This window comes from Solea senegalensis, linkage group LG7, assembly GCF_019176455.1.
Source record: "Solea senegalensis isolate Sse05_10M linkage group LG7, IFAPA_SoseM_1, whole genome shotgun sequence".
In the NCBI taxonomy this organism is placed as follows: domain Eukaryota; kingdom Metazoa; phylum Chordata; class Actinopteri; order Pleuronectiformes; family Soleidae; genus Solea; species Solea senegalensis.
In genome coordinates, this window is record NC_058027.1 from 4,303,335 (window position 1) to 4,329,241 (window position 25,907).

General features: G+C 39.9%; 2 protein-coding genes across 4 annotated transcripts in view; one reads left to right on the forward strand and one right to left on the reverse strand.

Annotated features, from left to right (window-relative positions):
- The window catches only part of acsf3 (acyl-CoA synthetase family member 3), a 39,098-nt gene extending 20,172 nt beyond the window's left edge, over window positions 1-18,926 (reverse strand). The window contains exons 1-6 of one of the 3 annotated variants that reach the window (XM_044030885.1): window positions 18,669-18,926; window positions 17,403-18,207; window positions 12,506-12,661; window positions 8,646-8,800; window positions 7,548-7,693; window positions 610-707 (exon numbers count right to left, since the gene is read on the reverse strand). In XM_044030885.1, coding sequence (XP_043886820.1) covers window positions 610-707; window positions 7,548-7,693; window positions 8,646-8,800; window positions 12,506-12,661; window positions 17,403-18,146 — 1,299 coding nt within the window. In that variant the 5' untranslated portion in view covers window positions 18,147-18,207; window positions 18,669-18,926. The other 2 variants (XM_044030887.1, XM_044030886.1) reach the window with 2 other exon arrangements.
- Window positions 1-25,907, forward strand: part of cmtm3 (CKLF-like MARVEL transmembrane domain containing 3) — a 272,921-nt gene that overhangs the window by 234,392 nt on the left and 12,622 nt on the right. The window lies entirely within an intron of this gene.

The following is a 25,907-nucleotide window of genomic DNA, read 5'->3' on the forward strand; positions in this document are numbered from 1 at the left end:
CATAACACAGTACTCTATCATGATATCGCAATTAAGATATCCATGATGATGATGTTTAATTCAGAAAGATGCAAAAATAAATCTATGAATATCAAAAACATACAGAAATAAACCTCAAACAATGCAGTAAAATGTAATTAAAAGACTCATATATACTGTATATATATATACAATTTAAAGTTCAATAAAATACATTTAATGTTTTAGTATTACTAGTATTATTATAAAAATTATTGTTAGCAAATACATTTAATATCATATTGTATCCCCTCACTGCACAGCTGTGCCTCGGCCACATGTGCTGTGTTTAAAGGAAGACAAGAGTGCGGGCTATTATAGCATATGGTAGATATTATATAAGATATTATGGGCCAGAAGTTTGAAACCGCTGATCTAAACCATCAGCAACACAACATTATGCTGAAATGAACCTCAACTGCATACAGACTAGAAGTTAAAGTGCTGAGTGTCTATATTTATAGGTAAAACAAAACTTCCCATTATTCCCATATAATTTCCCATGAGGTCGATTTTTGCCAAAAAAAAAAAAGCATTATTTATTTATTTATTTTATCCACTGTAGATAAATACATTTTTTTCATTGATTACCCGAGTCTCTCTGTGATTGGCCTCCACAATTGTTGTGTTGGTTGCGTTACTCATGACAATCCGAATTTCCACACCTGGAAGCGGTGACCCCACGGCCCCTGTCAAGAAATAAGAATCACAATCATTAGTATCGGTTCCGTTTTTTTATTGTCACTGTATGTTCATACAAGCACGAATTTCCCATTGCTCGTTCAGTGATTGCATTCCATTCCCTGAACCTCGCAGAAATTTACCAGGGTCTTTGAATGCATCTCGTTAGCCACTACTCTTACACTCTTACACTACTCTTACACTTTAAATCTGTTAAATTGCACAACCAGTGTTCACTTTATGTACAGTTCTTATTTCTTGTTCATATGCATATATTTACACTTATTTTATGCATATATGTTATGTTAGTTTTTTTGTAATATTCTTATTCCTTGTATATATGCATATGTTTACACTTATTTTATGCATAAATGTTATTTTAGTTTCTTTGTAATATTTATATTTTTCTTATGTATATTTATACTTTTTTTCTACAAAAGCATCTCTTTTTACTTTATGCTGGTGTTTTTGAGTGGACAGCAAAGTAAGAATTTCATTGTACAGGGAAACGTGTTTCTTTACTGTGCATATGACAATAAACACTTTGAATCTTGAATCTACTCTGAAGCCAGCATTAGTGTCACCGGCTCTGGAGTTTGTTGTTGCTTGTTGTCTTGGAGTGGAACATTTCCCATAATTTAAAGTCTGAGTGGAAGTTAGCTTGAATTTAATGGAGTTGATGTGTGGAATAGCCAACTTGACACTTTGTTTACAGTCAAGTAACATATTGTATCATTAAATGCTGTATTGAAGAGCTGATTTCTAATTAAGTGTCACTTTTTTTTTGTCATTTTTGTCTGTCTTTGGTCTGTGTGCTGTATCAGGCTATGTGTGTGGGGGGGATTATTGATTATACCAATAATCCTGTTGAATATTTAGTGGCATTTGTGTTAGGAGTGCCCGTCCCTACAAACTAATTTTTATTTTACAAATAATTAAAACTACCACTTGGCAAAGAATAAACAAGCAAAGGACAGTGCATAAAAATAAGGACATAAAATAAAATCAGAGTAATTATAAAATAAGTACTGATGATTAATAGTTAATACTGTATATAAATAGACTGTGTCTGTATTAAAGTACAAATGCATAGCAGCATGAGAAGAAACCTTAATGCATTTTCTTTTTTTTTAATGTGCAGGTTGCAGTGTTGGTGAAGGTTTCAAGCAGAACCACTCACCAACTCAGAAAATAAATACACAAGCTCAAAGGAAAGAAGGTCTATGGTAAGAAAGGTGAGCCGATTTCTGTCACATTTAAAGATGTTGAAAACGTATTGATGGTAACTCTTTCTACCACAGTGAGAGACTGCTTTCTTCCAAGATGGTGCTGACCTCAATTTGCAGGACATAGCAGGTCACTAAATGGTTTTCTGAACTTATGAATCACTGTAAGCCAAAATCCATGCGTCTCAGTCACCACAAGTCATCTTATATTGACAATAAAGCAGATTAAACTCATAACGGGAGAAGTATTGTTGCACAATTGTCTTATACTCCTAAAAACTGATACCAGTGCTAGATACAATTCAAGACGCTGTAATTTATAGTGTCCAGACTTTTCAAAATTGCTATGAACTGCAGCATCAGTGGTTTGGATTGATTAATTATTTGTGTCGTGCACAAATGTGCTCAACCCTCTTGTTAATAAAAAATAAACCACATTCATATATCCAAAAGAAATCAGAACACAGGAACGTGTGTTGTTACAAGTACTGTAGGACAGAACCCAAAATCAAACCTGGAAACTCCAGTCACCAGGACTAATGGTAAAGCTCATTGTTTACCATAAATTATTTGACTATTTTCCTTTACAGATGAGATGTATGAATGTTGTTCGCAAAGTAACCTGTTCAAAGAAATAGAAAGATAAATTGCTGGAATAAAATAAGGACTTAAACTCATTAGCCTCATGTGAAATATCTAAATTAAAAATCTCGATACAAAATCAACCCATAACTAATGGGATCATCCTTCTCCGCTTCTAATTTTAACCAGCTCTACGCAGTAACACTTACAATGTGTTACAAAAAAAGTGATTTAAACTGTTAATTGCTCACATTCACTGACTTTTTTTTTGTTTTAACCAATGGAGAAAAAGTAGATTATAATGCAAGTCAATGGAATTTCCCCAGTGACCAAAGTCAATAACAACAAGATGGGGGTTATAATGTGTGTGTGTGTGTGTGTGTGGTTTCTTTAAATCTTACCACTGAGTAATACGGAGAGAATGTTTAGATCAGTCCTCACTTGTTGAAAAGGACCTCAGAGTCTATTATATAATTTCACAGACCACTGGTCTGCCAATGAAGAGCAGCGCTGTCCTAATTAAAGAGTGAGTCTCTCACATATTATTGATCTAATTCTACAGCCTTGATTGGCAATGTCTATCACATGTTGCCCCCAAGGCACTTAACACATCAAGGATGAGAGAAACCCAACAGTGTCCATAATGAGAAGACACTTGGCTTCAGTGGAGAGAACATCCCTCTTAACAGGAAGCATTCTGCGGCAGAACCAGACTCGGAGATGTGCTACTCTCATACATTTCAAAGAAATCTACTGTACTTTCTACTATAATTGTATGATGTCTTACAAAAAGAAGTATTGATCTCAATCATTCATCTCCATTTCATCACACCGTGAGTTTTCACATGTATCCACTGTCCCTGTCTCTTCACATCCAGCACCTCGAACAAGTCCTGTACAACAGTATGTGAGTCAGAGTGACCCATCTCTACCCAATATTTTAATTACATTACCTTGGACTTGTGAAGAAGTTTTATTTCACATTGCTATAACTGTACTTTTACTGAAGTAAAGATCTTAAAACTTCTTACACCAGCAGTTATAATGATATCCTGGACAGCTGTGTGAACAAGGTTAATTGACACCTAAAGCACAACTTGGCTCTGGTATCTCGTTTTTATTAGAGTCATAGAGTGGGGGAGTAGAGATATATCAGGATCAGCTACAGCTGGAGGACGTGCAGTGTCTTGCTCAAGGACATTTCATCTTTTCAGCCCAGTGGGCATTTAAATACTGAGAAGTCTTCCATGAGGAGAAACTGAAAATATGTCCGTAAAACTGTATTTAAAAGCACAGGAGATAGGACTTTTGGCACGATTGACTAATAACCTTTCAGCATAATGTAAATCAAGTCATCTGAGAGAGACAGTCACCCCTGTTTACAGTATCACAACTAAATGTGTAGGGAATTTTAAGAGAGAGAGAGGGGGCTCCTATTGCCTGTTCCACGTCTCCTCCACACAGGTCTATTTCAGTGCTGGATGCATCCACTGAAACTTCCTATTCATTAAACTGTAAAAAAAGTCGATAAGACTGGAAAATAAACATTTTGTATTTTAATTTTGTATTTATGTTCCTAGCAATCCTTCGTACTGCATCTTTAAAGCTCCAGTACAGAACTTCTGTCGCCCCGTGTGAGGAATTCTGAGTGATTATGAACTAGTTGCAATAAGCATTTATTCTGCCAAGCTGCTGAATGCCCATTATTTAGCAGTAGAATCCACTTGTAAATCTTTTTGTGTCTGCCTCTTGGCGTTTTCAAACTTTTTTGCACTTTACTAGCCCCCGTGTAGCTGCTGAGAAACGCTGAAACAATTAATCGATTACTAAATTAATCGACAACTATTTTGATAATCAATTAACCAGTTTGAAGCTTTTTTTCGTGATTAAAACAAGATTTCCGATTGTTTAAGCTTCTTAAATGTGAATATTTTCTTCATTTCTTTGCTCTGGATGAGAAAGAAATCATTAAAAGTGAATCATTTTGGTTTGTGGACAAAACAAGACAATTGAGAATATCATCATTTCCAGGTTTGACGAACACCGATCAACATTTTTTAAGGTTTTTGAATTGAAAGTAATCGTTAGTTGCAGCTCTAACTGAAACTAGTACTTTCCCAAATAAACTGATGCTTTTAGAACGAGACTGAAACAGGAAGTCAGATGATTGGAGTGTCTGTAATCAAGCCAAATCATTTAAACCAGTCTACCTGGAGGTAAAACGTCAAGTAACTTTTTCAGCCTCCTGTCGTTTTCCTCTGATTGGGCGTGAAGAGGTGCAGACTGGGTAATCTCCTATCCCTCCACAATCAATTTTTGGTTAAACTCAGGGAACCTATGTGCCCTTTTCTCTTCTTCTCTCATCACGGGAGTGAGTGCAGTGTTTTGGTCCCAGAGATTCAACAAGATTTATTGTCATTTTGAAGATTGCAGGCAACTTTGAGTGTAAACGCTCCATCCTGGACACAAAATGGTCTGTGTTAAGTGAAGCAAAGATGACGGAGGTTCATGTGCAGTTAATGTCATAAATAATGTTCAGGTGAAATAAAAAAACAACTTTACAACAATATGAATGTATGACGGCAGAGTAGGGAGACAAAAGCGCGGTGCTGTATCTGCCCTGCTCTGCATTTCTATAAAAAGGCTGAAAAGTAGGAAGAGAAATCGTCAGAAAGATGAAAGGAGCCACAGAGAGTGAGATAATAATAAGATGGAAAGAACTAGAACAAACTCATCTCACATGTTTACATTTCATCAAGGTCAATATGACCTAGAAAGGCACACTGCTGTTAATCTGGAACGCTCCAATACTGTAAGCTACACGGCTAAATCAGGCCAGTTAGACGCCTCTAATTACGGTGGAATATTATTCATACGATTGCTGTCGATATGGCGCATTAAATGCTGCGTTGTGTGTTACTCAATTGGGGAAGGACAAAAAGAAAAAGTGCATGTGTGAGAGGGAGAGAGAAAGAGAGAGAAGGAGGGAGCGGGTGACTCCACTGCACTACTCTTCTGAGAGTGTTTCCTACGGATGGTATTGATCTATTTTAACCTACTTAAAGACAAGACTGGAACACACTGAGTCAAACAGCCACAATCTCATGACTACATGCACTCGCACAAACACACGTCATGCGCGCAGACACGCACACATCGCGCTGCAATGGAAACATCAATAGACCTCTTGAAGGCATTCTTAATAATCACCCAGGAGGAATCAAACACGGCCTGTTCAGTTTTATGCCAAACATTACCTAACCTGACAAACAAACAAAACAACAGACAGAGGGTTTACCCAGTCCACTTGCAAGCTAATTGGCTTTACCTGTAAGAGGAAGAGATGTCTGGGGAACAGGAAGGGAGGGAGAAGATGGGAAAAGAGAAGAAGAAAGGGGGAGAGAGGACAGGTAAAAGAAAGCAACCAACACTAGTCTGACCTCATTTCCAGCTGTCTTTGTTTCTGTGTGTGTGTGTGAGGGAGGGAGGAAGGGAGGGAGGCGGAGCTGGGATCGTGGGGTTTTACCTGACAGCAGCATCAGAGAAAACTGCCTGTGATCAAAACACGACCTATAGAGCGCGAGCACTGAATCAAACTGGAGAGGGAGGTAGACGTATCAGAGATAATATATGGGAGAAGCAGAGAGTACACTCTATAACTATCAACGTTCCTTTAGTCGGAAGTGCAGAATAAGAGTTGACTCAGTCTGTCTTTACTGCAATGGTATTTTTTTTTTTTTGATGCACAACTCAGATTGGAAGACAAATTGAAAGAATGATCTATAGAATCTCTTCATCTGGTTTCAGTGACACATCAGCCAAACCAAAGTTAAAGTAATGTGCTACTAAACCATCAATCTTTTTAGCTGTATGCAGTCATTTCCACTGCCATCCGTCTCCATACATGCTCTACCTCGGGCTCTGCCTGCCATCGTATTCCCCGACAGTGTTGGCAGTGTATAGAATTTCTGATGTAATGTGTTTTCACAAAAGAAATCCGTTATTGTTATTTTACTGCTTATTCTTGTACATTTTTACCGAAGATTAATATAGTGTCTGTTTCTCTTGAGCAGTGAAAAGCACAGGGATGTCACAGTAAAATGAAAACAAGAGTCTATCCACTGGGAGAAAATCTACAGTTAACTTGAGGAAGCACCGACAAGCTAAGCACAGCTCTTACAGTGTTGGCTGTATAACGATGGTAGAATAATTGTATTCAAGGGACTCGACTATTAAAAAATTGACAAGGGAATCAAAAAAGTGCTTTAATTTCTGGTAAAGTTAACGTCTAATGAGTTACTTTTTCTCAGCTGTATTGCAAGAAGTTGCTTTTTAATTTAGGTCATTTTGTAATGAAATAAGCGTATGTCCTCTCTCCTAGCTCCTAGACCTAGCTGGCATGGGGCACAGTGTGGAATCATGAGCTTCTACTCACTTCCTGATTAAGTTACTGATCCTCTGTCTTTTTGTAGCACAGCACAAGTTTCCTTATGCCCCACAATGATGAGCTATTTTCAAAAATGTGTCACAGACCGACAAACTCCCCCTCACTCCCTCTACATTTGCGATTGGGGAATAGCTTGGCACCCTGTTTTATTGTGGAATATTTACCATTACCCTCAATACGCATAAAGATTTCTATGGTTTGAAGACTCTTGGAAACATTTGAGCTAATGTAGGTACACTAATCAAAAAATATATAACATCACAAACACGGTTTGCCTTGGAAGGCCTTTACACCCTCTATCCTTTGACCCTCACATTGAGTGAGCGAAAAACACCACAAAACACATTTGTAAAAGGGGAAAACACTTAAGAGATGTCAAACCTTTCCTTTAAAAATAAACATTTAGATCAGATCTGGCATCATTTCCTGCCTGTTACAGTTTTTGCTTATCAGACAAAGTCCTGCATTTCACGCTGTTGTGTGTTAGTGCTGTTTTATGTTTTTACACCTGAGGCTCCATGGCAATATTTTTATCAAACGGGGAAAAAAAAATTAATCAATTATTATTACTGGGTGCAGTCAGCAGTTTGTACCTGGGATGCGTGGGCCCTTGAGAGGGTTGGACAGTGCCATGCCGATCTCGGTCATGCCGTAGCGTTCTAGCAGTGTGTGTCCTGTAATCTCCTCCCAGCGCTGGAGAGTGGGAAGAGGCAGAGCAGCTGAGCCTGAAACCATTAACCTACACAAGGAGAAAGAGAGGGAGAGGGAGAGGGAGAGAGAGAGAGAGAGAGAGAGTGAAGGGGGTCAGACATGAAGAAAACACTCCAGGCTGTTCATAACACATTTCCAGGTTATAGAGCACCATAAAAAACTTTATGGAATATGTCAATTTAAAAGGACATGATGATAATATGGCCAAACACCAAACTCTAAATAGGCGTTTACTGTCACAGTCTGTTCATTTATTATATTGATAAAACATTCAGCTCTTTTCTTTATTAAAAACACCGTTTCGCCTGGACAAGAGGTGCTCTCCATGGTACTGAAACACAGCTGCATGTGTTATCCTGTGATAAATGTTTTATGATGATTTATGACAGTGTGAGAACTGTATTTTTAGATTCTTAGACATGAATGGGTGGAGCCTTCCATCTGTAATCTGCGCTCATTTGTTTGTATCCATGAGCTTTCAGAAAAATATGTGCAAAAAATACGTAGTACATTTTATGAATGCTCAATGACGCAGATGAAACTGATTAACTATATAATATTATAAACAAACACTAATCAGTGTGTTACAAAATGTAACCTTATAAAGCTTACCAAGTTATTAAGGAAAACAAGTGTGAAAAACAAGGATCTTTAATAAGATAATTGCACATCACAAGTTCGTGGAATGACTGGAACGACGCAGGCTCCCCCCTTGAGGCACTTCAAAATAAATCTTTATGCTTGACTGCATTTTCAAGTCATTCACGTGACATTTCACTTCATCACAATGTGAGATAATATTGTCTATTGTCCAATCATAAAATGAGAGTAAATATTTTGCTCTAGTTACTTGATGGATAACATTTTTAAAAATGTCTGAACATAGCCTTGGAAATATAATCCAGGTTCTGGAATCTAAATGTCTAAACCAAAATACAAATGTTAACTAACATGTCAACGATTGATCCTACAGAAAGTACCTGATCCTTTGTTTGCAAACTGCTTTGACAAAGTCTTTGACGTGGGGCTGTGTGAAGTGCTGATCATAGTACTGGATCAGCTTGGAGTAGATGGTTGGCACGGCCATGAACACATTGACCATGGGAGCCTTGGAGGTCAACAGGATCTCCCAAACCTGGGACAGAGACCAAAAACAGAGAGGAAAAAAAAGCACAAAGAGGGAAGAGGGAGGACAAGAGATAAGTTAAGTTTAAAAAACAAGGAAAACAGTGTGCCTAATTTGAACCCAGCAAACAAAACAATTTTTATATTCTATTAGTTCATGTGATAGAAAAGAGTGACATTTCTTTTATGTGATGTAAATGGCAGAGTAAATTCCAAACAGCAACCTTTTATTAAACCTGTCAACACAATGCCAAAAAAGACAAGGGAAAAAAGGCCGGATCTGTAAAGGTCAGGGAGAAGAAAACAGCACAGACTGCTGTGGGCCAGTTAAAAGACCTTCTGTGCTGCTATGTTCGCAAATGTGCCTTTTTGTACTATTACAGTGGCTGTAAACACACACACACACATAATGGACATAAATGTACATTGTGAACTACATGCACACATAAAAAAAATACTGTCCAAATATCATATAAACTCACTGGTTCAAGGACAAAGTCATTTCTCTCTCTCTCTCTCTCTCTGTCTCTCTCTCTCACACACTCACACACACACACACACACACACACACAAATACACACGTTTTTAGGACAGTGTCCTTTTATTTTGACAACCAATATAAAGCCTTATCCCTAACATTGATAACAACCAGTTAATGTCTAATTCAAATATAAGCCTTAAACCTCCTCAGAAATTAGGTTCTGCCTCGTTAGGATCAGGTTTTGGTCCCCATGAGGACTACTAATCCGGACAAGGTGAGTGTTCATGAGAGAAAAAGTAAGAAATACACACACAGAGTAGTCTGGATACAGTGCAGTAGATGATAGAAGGACGGGACAACAGCCTGAATTGAACGACAGCTTCTCCTAGCACGAGAGACAAATGCTCCTCCCCATCTGTCTCCCTTCCCCTCCCTATTCATCCTCACACTTCCTCCTTTTTCGCTTTACCTCCATTTCCCAGGCGTGTCTTTTCCATTCTCTACTTCTCTGTCTGCCCCTGAATCTGCGCTTCACCTATCTTTCTCCACTCTCCCGTTACTTCCCATTTCTCATTCACTTCCCTTATTTCTCCATGTCATAGTTCCGCGTCCCTCCCATCATCCCTCTCACCTACAGTATCACCACATCCTTTTTAATGTGCCAGAAATACCTCGTCACATGCTTCTGTTCTTTTGATTCACCTCCTCTTCTTCTGATAAACAAACATAACGGGCGACATGTACACAAATAAAACTGAAGACTCGTCTATACTCAGATGCCACTCTTCACAATATCATTAGCCGCTATAAAACTTTTGGGCACCGACAGTTCACCTGCACATGTACCGAAAAGAAGTTTGTGCAGAGGAGAGGGATTATTAACTGTGTGTCCTGACCATTCTGGGTGGTGTCTATCATGTGCAGTGGAGCGCTTCCACCAAGTCCAGTCTGGAGGAGAGAGAGAGGCAATTTATGTCTGTCAAAGAGTTGGCCTCCACCTAGGGGACAGGCTGTGGTGAGACCCTGGAGCGATGGCCTGCATCCTAAACAACTGTATGAGCTGCTTAGTCCTGCGCTCAGCATGGGATCCAATACAACTGCCAGTTTTTCTCCAAACATTATTAGAAAGTTCAGTCGGCCATCAAAATCTGTCAAGTATCAAACCTTGGTTTCAATTACTGATTGGACTTTTCTGTTTTTTAAATATGATTTTGTCCATTCCATGCATCAATAGAAATAATATTGAATTGAATTGAACTGAACTGAACTGAACTGAACTGAATTGAATTGAATTGAATTGAATTGAATTGACTTTATTGCATAGTGCATTTCACAGATCAATATTCAATATAATAAATATTAGGGCTGTTAGATTTTGAATAAGTATCTAATTGCGATTATTTTGACAGGAATTGCAATTGGATTATGATTCGCGATATCAGAGAGAATAATAATTTTTTCATTATTATTATCATTTGAATTAGAAAGCTGTATGATATTTGTGTAGATGTGTGAGAAACAAAGATGTTCTCTTCAGTCTGTAGAAATGATACTGTGACACACTTTGGCTTTAAAAAAATATCTAAAATATAATACAAAATATAACAAAATATTGCCATTTCGATAAAATTTCGATTAATTGTTTAGCCCTGATAAATATTTTCAATGCAACAGCCTTTAAAACCAGGAAAAGTCATCAAAGAATCCTTATCACGAAATCACAATTCTATATCAATAAATTGCCCAGCCCTAAATTAAAGGGACAATGACATGGGAATTCATACAGTAGTTGATAGTAGATAATAGTAGAGATAATAGTCTGTTAAGAGTGGCAAATGACCGACAACCTGCTATATGACTTCATTTGCCACCACTGGAGCCAAAAAGGTGTCAAAAGCTTCATGTACCCCCCCCACCCCAAGTCCTGCTCAACCAAAACCATTAGCGCATGAAATATGACTTTGGAGATAACAGTTTTGACTCTGAATTATAGAAGAGGCGGACGTGAGTGTGTGGTAAGTAACGCCTCCATCAATCAGTCGACTTAATAAAAAGCCTTCACCTGTTAGAACGGGAGAATTCATGCATTATCTGCAATAATATGTCGGAGCACAGGTTTTATTTACCAAGTAGAATGAAACATTTCCAGGAGGATATTTAAAAATATGACTCACTGAATGAAGCACCCGATAGGGATTTAAAGGAAAATATATATATATATATATATATATATATATATATACATGAGCGGTGCTGTGTAAATCCCCAGGAGGAGAATCTGTTCCTGTCAGTCTGATCGCTACACTTAAAAAAGGCTTATCTGCGATTTACTGGATCACAATTGCTGCACTGAAAAATTTTGGCCGCTATCTACAGACGAAATCGGTAAAAATCAATGCCTGCCTCTGCTGCCGAGCTGTACCCTTCAGAGATCTTCTAAGGGGAGAAGAGACAGACTATCGATTACTTCACCAATGTACTGTAACTTCAGGAGGAGGAGAAGAAAAGCTTTTTTTCTGAGGTTGAAAAGACGGGGGGTTTTTGCGGTTTGGTACGCAAGGTCAGTGATAACGGCTTGAATACTGATAGCTCTAATACTGCAGTAGATGTCATGCGTGTCCTTTAAAGACCTTTCCTTTCGATCTACCTTCACTGTCATTTCACTGTCGAGGTCCTGACAAACAGAAATACACGTCTAGAAAAACACGTGCATCTAAACTTCAATACACACACACACATACACACACACCTAGCACCCCATCTTCCCCTCCCTCCCTCCTCAGCCTAACAAGCACTATCATCCTTCAATGTCAGCTCATCGATTGATCTGCTGCTTAAGCCCCTGCTGAGAGTCGGCATTGGTCAGATACAAAGCCACACAGAGCAATTCATCACTGAGCCCCAAACACTTAGTTTGACAGGCGGGGGAGGGAGGGGGTGTAGCGGGTGGAGGAGAAGGAGGCGAGACTGATAGAGGGAGAGACAGAGAGTAGATGAAGCGAGGAGAAACGAGGGAAGAGGAAAAGTAGAGGGAGGAAACACAGAGAAAGAGGAATTGATGTGGAAAGAGCTGAAAACCCTTTTTCAGCCATGTGGCATCGAACGTCCTCACAGCCGAGGCTCACTGCTGTAAAACTGCCTCTTTTGTTCCGAGGGGCGTTAATGAAAGTTACACTGTACCAGGAGACAGAGCTAGAGCGAGGGAAAAAGACAGAGATAAAGTGCCGTCTGGACCTTCTGAGGCTGGAACTCGGGCAGCATGATGCAGGTGGCGCCCACCCAGAGAGGGCACAGCAGCTTGTTCACGATGCCATGCACATGGTGGAGCGGCAAGGTGTGGAGGATGACGTCATCTCGGGTCCACGCCCACTCTGAAACCAGACACTGGACCTGACAGGGAGAGAGGCAACAGGGGCATGACGTGAAAAAGAAATAAATGAATGTGTTTAATGTCATTTTAATGTCATTATTGTGTGTGCCAATGTGATATCAGTCCGATACAGTCATCTTAGAGCTTTTCAACTATGAAGCTGTGAACAACACATTTGCGCTGAGTCATTCCAAGCGATTTCAACGGTCAACAAATATTGTTCCCCAATAAAAAATAAATGAACTAAGAGTCTAAAACAACGCAACTCAGAAACTTTGGCAGTGAATGATGAGAACAGGTGAATTGGTGCTAATTAAGGTCCCTGATTGAGTGACATTTGTGACCTTTGACCCATTTTGACTGATACATTATGTGTTTATATATTTTATTTTGTCAGCACTTTAATTTGTAAAGGTTTGCCAGCGAGAGTTGTGTCCCCTTGTCCTTTTTGCACGACACAAGAAATAACCTCAATCTCATAAAAAAAGTAACTAAAGCTACTTTTTTACTTTAACTTGAGTACATTTTTAGAACAGTATTTTTACTTAAAAACTTTATCAAAATACTACTTGACTAGAATATTTCAGTACTCTTTCCACCTCTGCTGATACCGATACCAAGTCCTGTATTTGCTCATCCATCAGAAATCAGCGCACTCATCAAGAGGGTGGAGGGTTTCATCAGCCAAAATCACCACTTTTTCGATACCGATACTGATACCAATATCACAAACACCGATACCAGTCCAATACAGTAATTTTAGAACTTTTAAACTATGAAGCTGGACAAAACATTTGTGCCGAGTCATTTCAAGCTATTTCAAATGACACAATTCTCCAACTGTGGAACAAATTAAGAAGAAATAAACAGACTGAAACATTTGTACAGTCTGTGCAAAGTATGAGATAATATAGGATTTTTTGGATTGTATCAGATTGTACATTCTCATTTGTCTGATATTCGATCCAGTCAGTGACCAGTATTGGACCGATATTGAAACTGTGTATTGTATCATCCCTAATAAGCATGGTTCGAGTTGTGGGGGAGCAGAGGAGCGCTCGGCTCCCACGAAAATGACACAAGCTCCCCTAAAAACCTACTTTGAGACATTTTTAATGTTAAGTTCCCACCTGGACCTCTTTTCACCAAGTTGGTACGGCCACTGGATTTGAATAGAAATTAATAATTAAGGTGCCCGTTTGCTTGTCGGCTGGAAATCAATTACTTTTTTCTTAACTTGGATTAAATAAATTGTTGTTTTTTTAAAAATCACATGTTAAAATTGTAATAATGTGCATTTCAGAACAGTTTTTCAGTCCATAATAATAGTGTAAAACAACTCTAATCATTGTATGTTGTTTAGGAATCAAATGAATGCAAAGAAAGTTACTTTATGAACTAACCCTAACCCTAACCCTTCACACATTAAGAAGTGCAATAAACTTGAGGCCTTCTCTGTTGCATACAGATGGGTATGAAAGGTTGGGCAAGCCGCAGTGTTAAATATGTAAAGAGTTTAAAATGATACAGACAAATACATACAGTGATTCTGTGTCACAGAGAAGCAGCAGAATTATTCCTCACCATCTCTCAGCAGCTGCAGCCTCTTGTATTTATTAATTTAAGTCTTTCTCCCGAAATTGTGTTGTAATCCATTTTTTTGTTTGTTGCATATGCCATGTGGGACACCGACCGATTCCCTTACCCTCCCCGCTCTCACTCAGTCACACTAAATGGGTGTCCCTGGTGCGTGAGATGCTGCACACAATTGATGCACTCAAAAAAAAGCATTAAGGTCGGCCCGTAATTAATGCATTAACACTTTTCCAATTAACCCAATCAATGGGGCGCAATCTTAGCAAGGTACCCAATCCCCTATTGGAATTCGAACTGGCAACCCTCCAATTACAAGCCAAGTTCCTTTTCCATGAGGGCCATGGGCATTAACACTGTCAGTCCTAATTACTATAAACAAGGCGATATAAACAGACAAACTCTCATAATAAAAATACTGTTATATGCATTAACAGTATGCAGATTTATTTGTCTAAACATACAGTGATTCGAGAGCCTCGTATTTATTTATCTAAATTAATAATATATAGTAGGGATGAGCCGATACGATACCCAGTATTTGTATTGGTCTGATTCTGGTCGAAATCACTGCCACGGATATCTGATATCTAAAAATGTAAAATCCGATACAATCCAAAAATCCTATATATAGCATACTTCACTATGCACTAGGGCTGAAGAATTAATTGTAATTTGATCGATGCAATTTTCAAATGGCAGAAGACGCAATATTTGATAGTAGTTAATTATTACACATCTTATTCTACAGACTGAAGACCTGCACACATATCGCACATTAATCCTTTTAAATGTTGTTTTGAATGAATAAACTATTCCCTCTGATATCACGGATCATATCGCAATCCAATATAATTGCAATTAGATATTTATTCAAAATGGTTCAGCCCTACTATGAACAGAAATCAGCAATAGTATTTTAGCTGAGTCATGTTGTGGGCTGTTTATTTCTTATCTGTATCGGACACAAAAAAGTGGTATTGTTCCGATTTTTTGCTGATATGTAAGCTATATATCAGCATATATATGATATATGACATGTAATATGCTTGGGACAATAACCAATACCATTTTCTCCGTGCCCAAATGCAAAGGTCATTTAGTCCCCTTTGTAGTGCAATTAATATCGTATATGCATATGCATACTCATGTCATCTTATTCAGCGTAATGTTTAATATCTGCCAATACCAATATGGCACCAATAATATCCTGCAATCCTACCTGAAAATATAGTGTATTTCAACTCACAAAGACATCAAAAATATTACACATGGAAGATGGCCATCAAGTTTCCATTTTAAATCCAAGCTTCTATCAAATTTGTCTCGAGAATTCCTTCACATTAACCTGACACTGGAGCTTTTCATGAACTCTGACAACCTGATGTTGTTGCCTTCCAGGGAAACAGACAGACTCACTTAATCACTCACTCGCTCACTTTCCTCAGCCAACAAGAGATAAATGAGCCTCTGTCGTCTTTCAGAGTGATTTCATTTCCCACACTCTGTTGGTATATTTTCCTAAAATCTTCAGGAGCACTAATGGCATAAATGAGTGATTATTTTAGAGACCTTGATAGGAACAAAAGAGGAATGGGTGTAGGTGGGTGTCTAAACACACGTGTGACTCCATTTATAAGTCTTTCGGAGCTCTTGATCGTCAGTATTTTCTGACTGCACTGTGGAAAATACCTGCCTCATTGAGTTCTAAAGCCTTTGTCAGAGCTGGGAGTTTGGATTTTTGTCAGTAACCTTGACTAGAATTAGTAAATCACCTGCAATTTGAATGAAAATGTTTTGGAAGGTATTTAAAAACGATATTGATTGTTTGGCACCATCAAAAAAGCATATTAACAATATACTTAGAAATCTTCAAGGAGTAATGAGCAAAAACCACAGAATATGGACAAATACACTGAAGATTGTGTGTATTCTTTAGTGGCCATTTACTAATGGGTTTTATTTTTAATTGCCTTGTCTCTCCAACTATTTAGCACAAATTCCTTTTATTACAGTCTGAACTAACAACCAGGGAGAGTTTCAAATGTGTAGGAGGCTTGTGATAGCATAGCATTTGAGAGCCATGTGAGACATAAATCATACTTTACTATATCAGTGTATCAACTTAAACTGATTTAACTGACTATTATATGCCTAATTGATTCATCAGTGGATTATTTTTCTCTATTAAATGATTAGTTGTTTGGCAGAGGAACATGCTGAAAATTTTGATTATTATTTCCCAAATTTCCCAAATCAATTCCCAAACACAAAAGTATTCAGTTTTAATGATTTCTTTGTTGTATGGAGCAAAGAAACCAGAAAATGTTCACATTGAAGAAGCTGAAAAATCAGAGAAGTTGATATAAAGCTTAAAAAAACCCACTCAAATTGATGAATTGATTATTGACGAATAGTTCATTATTAATTTATTAATAGATTAATCGCTGGAGTCAGTGAGTCACTGTTACTTTATTTGTAATATTACATCTGATTTGAAGGATAAAAGGATGTAAATTTACATATGTGCAATATTTCAAGAGCAGTCCTAATTGCACTGCAAATATTATGCTCATACTATACATACATATATATATATATATATATATATATGTTCAGGTTACTTAATACATAGTCCTAACAGTTGATATCTTTTATAATGTACATTCATAGATGTGGAAATGCATGTTTATTATTTATTACCTTAATGTCTTTGCTGCTGTGACAATTACTCCGTTGTGGGACTAACAAAGGATTATCTTTTCTCATATTAAAGTCTAAAAAAAGACTTAAAAACAGCCTTACATGAAAACAAAATTAGACCTCATGTACTGATTATTATCTTAATTACTAGAGTGGCACTCAGTGTGGTCTTCGACTGCCATCACCCAGCTATTAAAGGTTTGTATGTAACAACCATGCCACATTCACTCATCACAAAGTATGAACTCCAGCAGGTCTTCTTAATGATGTCTACATTATTGAATGCGTTGAGTTGCTGCCATGTGACTGGCAGATTAGATATTTGCATAGACAAGCAGCTGAACAGGTGTACCTAATATATAAAAGTTGTTGCTGTCAACCAAAGCTTGAGTCTACAACTATAGGGAGGTAAAGTGTAATATAGTTTGATTCCAGTATAATTTTGATTTAAAAGAGAAAACTTACCATAGCTTGGATGCTGCTGTGTGTATGTAGAACGCCCTTTGGTCTCCCCGTGGTCCCACTGGTGTAGATGATCATAGCTGGTCGATCAGCCCAGTCGGTGATGGCTGCTTCCTCCTCCTGGGAGTCTGTCCCATCTAAAGTGCTCAGGTTCGAAGTAGGAGGTAGTGTCAGACACGGCAGACCCAGCTTCAGAGCCAGCGGCTCGAGGGTCTTAGCAAAAGAATTACCCGCCACCAGCAGAGAACTCTGGGAATCGGATATTATGTACTCCAGTTCTTCCTGAGGGTGTTTTCGGTAGAGCGGTACTGCCGTCCCACCGCTCATCCAGGCTGCCCATTGCGCCACTGTATAGGAGGCATCATTAGCACACAGGAAGGAGATCCGTTTCCCTTCCAGACCGCCAAAGTCAGAGTTGAGAGCAGCACTAATTCTACCTGCAAGACCAAAGCTGCTGCAATACAGCTGCTTGTAGCTGTGGCTTCCACTGCTGTCTATGATAGCAAGCCTGTCTCCAAATGCAGGAGCTCTGACAAACACAGGCTTCTGGTTTATCCTCATTGATGGGGCTGATGTCCATCCATGAGCTCTTCTGTGGATAACAGTTCCCAGTAGCCATCGTCGTGGTTCTGATGGAGAAAAAGTCCTGTGAAAAGAGGCTTTCCAGTGGGGCAAAGTCCTCTTCAGAAGGTGGGAGGCAGTGGCAACAAGACTTGATAGCATGTTTGAGCAGTTCATGCCCTCCATAGACTGATGTTTAACATGGCTTCACCCTCAGTCTCTTGTATCTGCTCATATCAGACCTTACCTGGAAAGGTAAGTATCAGCACATGTGGGAGACAAACCAGTTTTAATACTCCACATTAAAAGCTCGTTCACGTTTGTAATGCAGGAATGCAGCAATAGTAAAAATGTGTAAAAGTAGTGAAGAGTCTTGTCAGTGTTTGGGCTGTTAAAACACCTATCAAATTATTTGTGTCACTTTATTTGACATTATTATTTGTCAGAGTTAAAACAAAATGATATTTATGATTTAAGGAGGGCTGACAGAAACGTCAGTCCTTCAATTCCAGGTGAAGTTGTCACTTACCCTGAATTTTGACTTTGTTTTTGTATTTGAAAGGGACAGACAGGAGAGCGACTGTGATACAGAGCGGACCACAGTGAAAAAACGAACGATAAAATTACATTTTCTGTTCAGTGAAGTGTATTAAACGACGCCAGTGTCTCTGTCACCGTCTTATGTCCGTTAGTTCAAACTCACCTTACCTAAAACGTGAAAGTCGGCTTCTCTGAATGTGAAGGACGGTGCAGCGTCGACAATCTTCCGACACGGAACAGAGTGCGACTGTAATGGTTCCTGCCTCGTACACATACAGCAGCTCATGTGTGGCGATTTGGGCTTTATAGTTACTCATATTTAGTTGTGATACCGTAGTCTTCAAGATATTATTTGCTCCCGAAGATGTTGTATAAGAAGAAGGTATGATTCTAGTTAGTTTGAAGTTAAAAACAAATTTGAGTAACTGCATTTTTACCCAGATAACTGCTGCACACTTGATTGCTTTTTTAATTTATTTTTTGGATCATTCTATGTAAACCCTAGATACGGTTCTGTGTGAAAATAGTTACTGAAATATTCAGACAACCCTGCCATGGTAAACACACTTAAGCCTCCTTTCTTGGTGAGCATGGTGAATTGACCATGAGTTGCTGCCATCTGATTGGTTGATATTTGTGCTAACAAGCAGATGAACATGTGTACTTAATAATGTGGCTTGAGAATTTATAATTCTGTATTTATATTATCTGTGCCATATACAGCAGGGGTGTCAAACGTACAGCCCGGGGACCAGAACCGGCCCGCCAGAGGATCATTACAATATAAATGTTATGTCATATGCAATATTTTTCCCTTCCAGATACCTGTGACTAAGTATTTGCCTTTATAGATCCAGTGTGACTTGTAAATGGCAAATTTAGGCATGATATTGTTGAAATTGCACTTATATTTCTCAAGAAATGTCATGTTTTGTAAAAATATCCTTTATTAAATGAAAAATAAAAGGAGAAAAACTTGTTGTGCATAGGTTCTTATGCTGTTATTTTACTGGTCTGGCACACTTGAGATCAAATTGTGCTGTATGTGGCCCCTGAACAAAAACGAGTTTGACTCCCCTGATATACAGTATGGAGCAGATAATATTAAACTATTCGGGGTGCAGTGTTTATAAAACAGAGGTAAATGAGGTAGTGTTGCTTGTAGAGGAGCTTGATCGATAAAGAACATAATGCATTTCCCATCACAAAGTGAAGGTGTGCAACGTTCCATGAGGAATGCATCACTTTTGTTAAGAGACGTTTAAGTTCAGCACAGCCAGGTTCCTCGCGCCTCCCTCGCTCCTCGGAGACTGGGGCAGGGGGACGAGCGTAGCACACAGCTATATACCCCACACAGAGCTGTGTTTGGCTTTAGATGACATGCCAGTCTTACCACACAGTGTGCCAACCAGCTTGGCTGGCTTCATCGTCTCAGTGCAAGTAGGCACATTCAGCCGCCAGCTGGCAGTCGCGGGCCTCAGATAAGAGAATGGTACCAGACATGGCACACGTTCAAAAAGTTTTCACTTCCCTTTTTCAAACCCCCTACACTGCAAACGAGGATGGCATGTTCCTAATGAAATTGGAGCCTTTGTTTAGGAGAACTCCCCTCCACTCTCAGGAATAGTATCGTCAAAGACCACTTGCTCCCATTCGGGTGGGAAAATGCTATGCAGGGGGATGCTATGGTACCCCAGCAGCTATATCATTTCAAGGAAATCCTTTATTTGTCGGGGAATTTGGACCGTCTTCGGGCTTTTTGATGCAAACGACACTGCCACGTTTCCTGCGGATTAAACCAAAAAATGACCAAATGCCGTCTCTGTCGGTTAAATGAGGCGCAGACGATCCACGTTTTTGGATTTGTTTCCTGGAAGATGGCCATATTTTTGATATGCGTTATATTGGAACTGGAATTCAAGCCACTGAGGTTTTTTTTTTGGGGTTTTTTCTTGTGTCACAGCTACTGGAAATCTACAACACTGCCCGAACGTCCAGCGTATGTCTGTTCTTCAGGGGCGAGAGGACCACACATGGCAAACATAAGGATTTATAATTATGGTTTCGGGGGAAAACCTGATGAGACAGAATATGTAGCGAGCAGAAGCTGGCATTCTGCTGCAGTGGCCTTTTGCCAGCACCCCATTCAGCAACGACCACCTGAAAGGATCTTGCAACTGATGGGCAGGATGGCCGCAAGCCGGCGCCAACTCCCGCTTTGGCAAAGGAGTGCATCTGAGGAAAAGGGAACGAGGGGACCCCCCATAGATCGACGAGAGAGGCTGAGATGGTAACACAAACCATGGGGAGTGCCCAAGCATGTGTCAGGTTGGCATCGATGTGAGAATGTCTTGGCAAGCGCGTCGTTCGCTCCCCTCCCACTTCAGCTCACACACAAACACACTGTTGCCCTGCTTGGAACACATGGTACATCAGCAGCGGCATCTGGCTGCACTGACTCCTGGCAGCTGCGCTTCGTCTTCGCCAGTTGGGAGTCTTGGCACTGCCACTTCATCAACTACCTGTAGCTCCTCCTGGGTAAAAAGGCAAGCAATGAATTATTCCGAGGCTGCAGCTGCAAACTTGACTTTCATCCAAGAGATTCGCTGCAAACATATGACTGCCTCGCGGAGCACATGCCACCCACATGCTATTGCATGGTTGATGACATGGCTTCCGTTTTTGCAAAGAGAATTTCTGCGTTCTGGTGTGACGGCATAGATCATTTGAATCTATAAGCTATAAAAGTTCAAGTGAGTCCAAAAAAACCAAGGGAAAAATAACCCCATCGACAGCTGGAAGGTCATAGTCTACAGTGATTTTTTCCGCTGTAAATAATTCAAATCAACAAAAGCACATTCAGCAAACCGCACAACACAAGAGCGGAAATATAACGAGTCCATCTCTTTTGTTTGGAAGCGGTGTTGACAGATCAACTCGAAAGGCAGCCAAGGATCACACTAAAAGGAATTCCCGTCTCATTTGTTTGCGATGAACAAAATGAACGCGGGACCTTTAAACTCTACAATGATTGCCTCACATTCTATTTCTAATTGACGTTCTGACAACCAAGGACATTTTGCCGCAAGCACTGTGAATACATTTCAGGTGACACCATGGATTGCTGAAAAAAACAGAAGGGCAGCTGTTTGTGACCGCTGCCTCCCGTCAAGTCTAAGATATGTCGCTTTGCTAAATGCTTGTTTATTTCAGGGGCATTTTTCACCCTTTTATCCTGGAATCTATGATGAATTGTAATTGTACAGGTGTCATGTGGTCCAGAAATACACTCACTGACCACTTATTAAGGTGCAGGGGTTAAGTGGCACCTGGTGTGGTCTTCTGATGCTGTAGCCAATCTGCTTCAAGGGTTAGCAGATGTGGTCTTCTGCTTACCATGGTCATTTTCCTCTGACCTCTGGAGAAATGCTAGATTTAAAAATCTCGGGGCACACCCAATGTGCCAGGGCAGGCCGTTCCAAAGTCGAGGGGCGGCCACCTCTGCTCTTCAGTTTAGTTTTAGGGACTTCTAGCCAGAAGAGCTCTGACTGGAGTGTGCATATGTGCCAGCCCATTTAAGGGCAATAAGATGTCAAAATGAATCGCACTGGTATAGCTCTCAATTTTTCCAGCTGCACTTTAGTTCAAAACAGTGTTGTGTTATGACAACAGTTAAGGGTAATAAATGATTGTAGTGTATTTAGAGTCCTCAGTGTCTTTGTTAGTTCAGTCAGAAAGTATTTTTCCGCTCATGTTTTATTTTATCACCAACTGCCTTGGATTATTTTGCCTTTTTTGTTTTTGCTTTGTTTCATTTGTTTCCATTATCATTTCTTCATCAAGGTTGACGTCTTGTCTGGATAGTCCTTGAATTATCACAAAAATCATAAAACTGTTAAAAATCGGTCCCCTGAAACTCACTCTTCCACATACAAACACACACGTGGACATCTTCTGTATCTCTGTCTGTGAGTGTTAGTCATGTGACAGTGACCCAGTGGGAGGTTTCTTTCCCCTCCATCTGTGACGGTCTGACCCATTTTAGCCCTCGGCCACGTCCAACTGTTCCATGTCCCGAACATATGTGCGGTGGCAGGGGGATAAGCAAACCATGGCCACACAGGACCCACAGACACACACTGCTGCTATGACACTGGACTCTGCTTTCCTTGTTTGCCCGTCTCCCACAGCATATGCCATCATCAGCATTAGCCCTGAGGATTCACACCTTAGTGATTTGACAAAACACAATTTTTACCCCAGCCTCTCCTCCTCCTGCTGCTCTGAGCCAATCTCGTCCGTCTGTGTGACAGATTTGATTGTTAGACAAAAGGGAATTTGTCAAGGTTTTTTTTTTTGTGGATGATGTGTCGCTTTCTATTCCCAGTTCTCGTTGGGAAACAGATTTACAAGTGGGGTAAAAATCTACTCCGAAGACACGGGACACCCTTTAAAGAACATGACACGGCATCATGTAAACAGACGCGACATGTTTTTGCACCTCAAAAAAAGGCACGCCAGCTGTTATATTACAGCAAGTTTTGTTGTGGCTGGCGTAGCGTTACAGCATGATAACTAATGTAACCTTCACGTTGAAGTCTGCCCCTGAAAATTTGAAGGTCTAACACTTTACCCTACCCCTCCTACTACCTCAACGAATATTTAGACTTCCGATGCATATGTCTAGGGCTAAGGGTTCATACTACATTTTTGTTTAAAAATGCATAAATTCTTCTCCTCCAGAGATGCCTGTTATCCACAGTACCCCAATAGGTAGTGGCTCCCTTTGTGCATGTGTAGGTTTTCCCATGGTCCAAAAACCTGCAGAGGTTAATTGGACACCCCAAAATGGCCATAGGTATGAATGTGTGAGTGATGTATATATATATATATATATATATGTATATATGGTATAAGAAAGTAGTAATCTATTAACCACCTGCAGAATAAATTAACTTCCTGTTTACACTTCCTATTGTCAGGTAGACTGGGCTGATATACAGGTTGCAGTTTGAAAACACTGTGTTTTATTGAAAACATAGTAGTATGGATGTAGTTGAAGTCGTTGGTATAAGTGAAATGGCACAGAGTCGTCATTTAGTCAGTACGCAGCTTTACTTCTGTTGTTTTTCTGTCTTAATTGAGCCCTTGACTTAGTGGACACTATCTGTGCAGATCATAACACTGGAATAAAATAGGCCAACCAAAAGGGTGACTGGGGTTTTTTCCAAGTGGTGCATGTTGGCAGATGAGATGGTATCACTGCACAGAGCCGGGGCCCCACTGGGGACTTTGGTGTGGGAGGCACATATGGTCAAACAGGCTGCTGATGAGCTGCTTTACATGAGCCTCCCATCATGGTCTTTGGTCTCCGGCAGAGGATTTGAACTATGAGTGTGCAGTATTTGGGTTGGTGCTGGATTTTGAGTTCAAGTTTGCCTGCTGTAATTTACACGTTCTGTGAATAACTGAGGCAGATGGTGCGGTCAAATGGATGGAATAAAGTTGATTTAACTGTAAGGTAACTCACCCTAAATAAATGATGGACAACTTCCTGACCTACTGGCTTTAATAAGCTTTGGATCGCTCCGGATTTTTTTTTTGAAGGCTTCCCACTAATGTCTTATTGATTCCTTTCTTTCCCTTTTAACTCCCACATATGAGAGTGGAAATGATTCTGTTAGACAGCCGATCAGGACTTCCCCCCTCCATCTAACTCGTCCTGCATCCTCATCAGTATATTGCCTTATTGAACACTGGAGATGCTTATAGCAAACAAACAAGCGAGCACACGGATGCACTATTAAATGTCCATATGTAAAATGAAACATTTACTTCCTCCATATTGCATTGCTCTTTAAAAGCCTCAAGAAGTGTTTATCCCGTCAAACTTCTTTCTGAGCAGTAGAATTCCCATGCAGTTGTCTCGCTTTACTAGCGCAATGTTGCAGTTCGCCGCCAGCGTGTCAAAAAAACAAATCACTTCCGGTGTGTGTACAATGGGAAAGTGTCACCGGGCGACACACGAGCTAAACACTGCTATACTGACAGTGTACTGATTAATTTGAGCTTTTTTTTTAAACTTTTCTCACTCACCGCACCGCAAACGCGCACAGTTATACATTTTTAAAGCAGCTACACACACCCTCAGTCACTCTTACACGGGCACAAAATCACACATGCTTGCTACAGACTGCCAGGCTGCTCGGGTGGTGTGCCATATGCTGTCTAGCCTCTCAGGGCGGACAGAGCCGACTGCTGTACCGCTGTCCTTCCTGACATCAAGGGAAGCCCCCACTATAGCACAAGACCTCAAATTCGACTTGTTCTTTTTTGTTTAGCGGCGGCATCATATCTAATGATTAAAAGTATAAACAAGTCAAGTTTAGTGTGAAAGAATTAGTGACATCTAATGTGGATTGACTCCTCCACTGACCCCTCCCCTTTATTGAGTGCGTCAACATACCAGAAGGGACGACTTTCTTCTTCCTTTGTGTTGTTAAGCCTCCATTTTCAGAACATAAAATCACTCTTATCAGGCTTAACGAAAACCAAGAGATGATTTTAACATCAAAGTGATGGCACTCTTGTACGTAATATACACACTGGACTGTTAATCAATATTCCCACTTGGAAAGACACTCTGAGAAACACTGGCCCTTTTCTTTTTTTCACCAGTTGTGCCAAGTTTCCACTCTATGGGAACCTAATCTTGATATAAATTGTTGTCCACTCCACTTTGTACAATAATACAATAGTATATATATGTATATATATATGTATATATATATATATGGAGAGAGAGAGAGAGCACTCCCAGCATCCCTACCAGCAGCAGTGTGAACATGTCTTGTAAAACTGTAAACAAGCAGAGAGCTGCGGAGATGCAGTGCAGACAACCTCTAACCTCGCAGGGAGACATTGGCAGGTCCTGCTGCCACTGACTCACTCACTCCATCTGCAGATAAGAAGTGTTGAAAAATTCATTACAACTCAGAAAGTGGGTTTTTTTTTTAAACAAATAGTGCCATCTTGGGTCATCCTCCCTTTTTAAAAGAAGGTGAGGCAGAGAGTGCAGGAGCGTGTTTACCTCTGGCAGCAGGAGTGCGATGGGCGTGTATGTTGAAGTGAGCGTGTTTGTGCAGCGACTTGAGGGGTACGGCACGCGTGTTCAGAATCCATGTTATCTGTGTGTTCATTACTACTTTGCATTTCAGGCAGGGAGCGTGGACGCTTCACTAAATCGCAGGAAGGATTGTTAGACACGCGTGTTATTAATTTTTTTCAGGGTCCCTGTGGCGTCTGTATGAATCTTAATGCTGCTGACTGGGCTGCAGCTCTATCGACTTTCTTTAAAATATGAAGAAGCTTTGCTGGAAGCGCCTGGGGTCATTAGCTGAAGAGTAG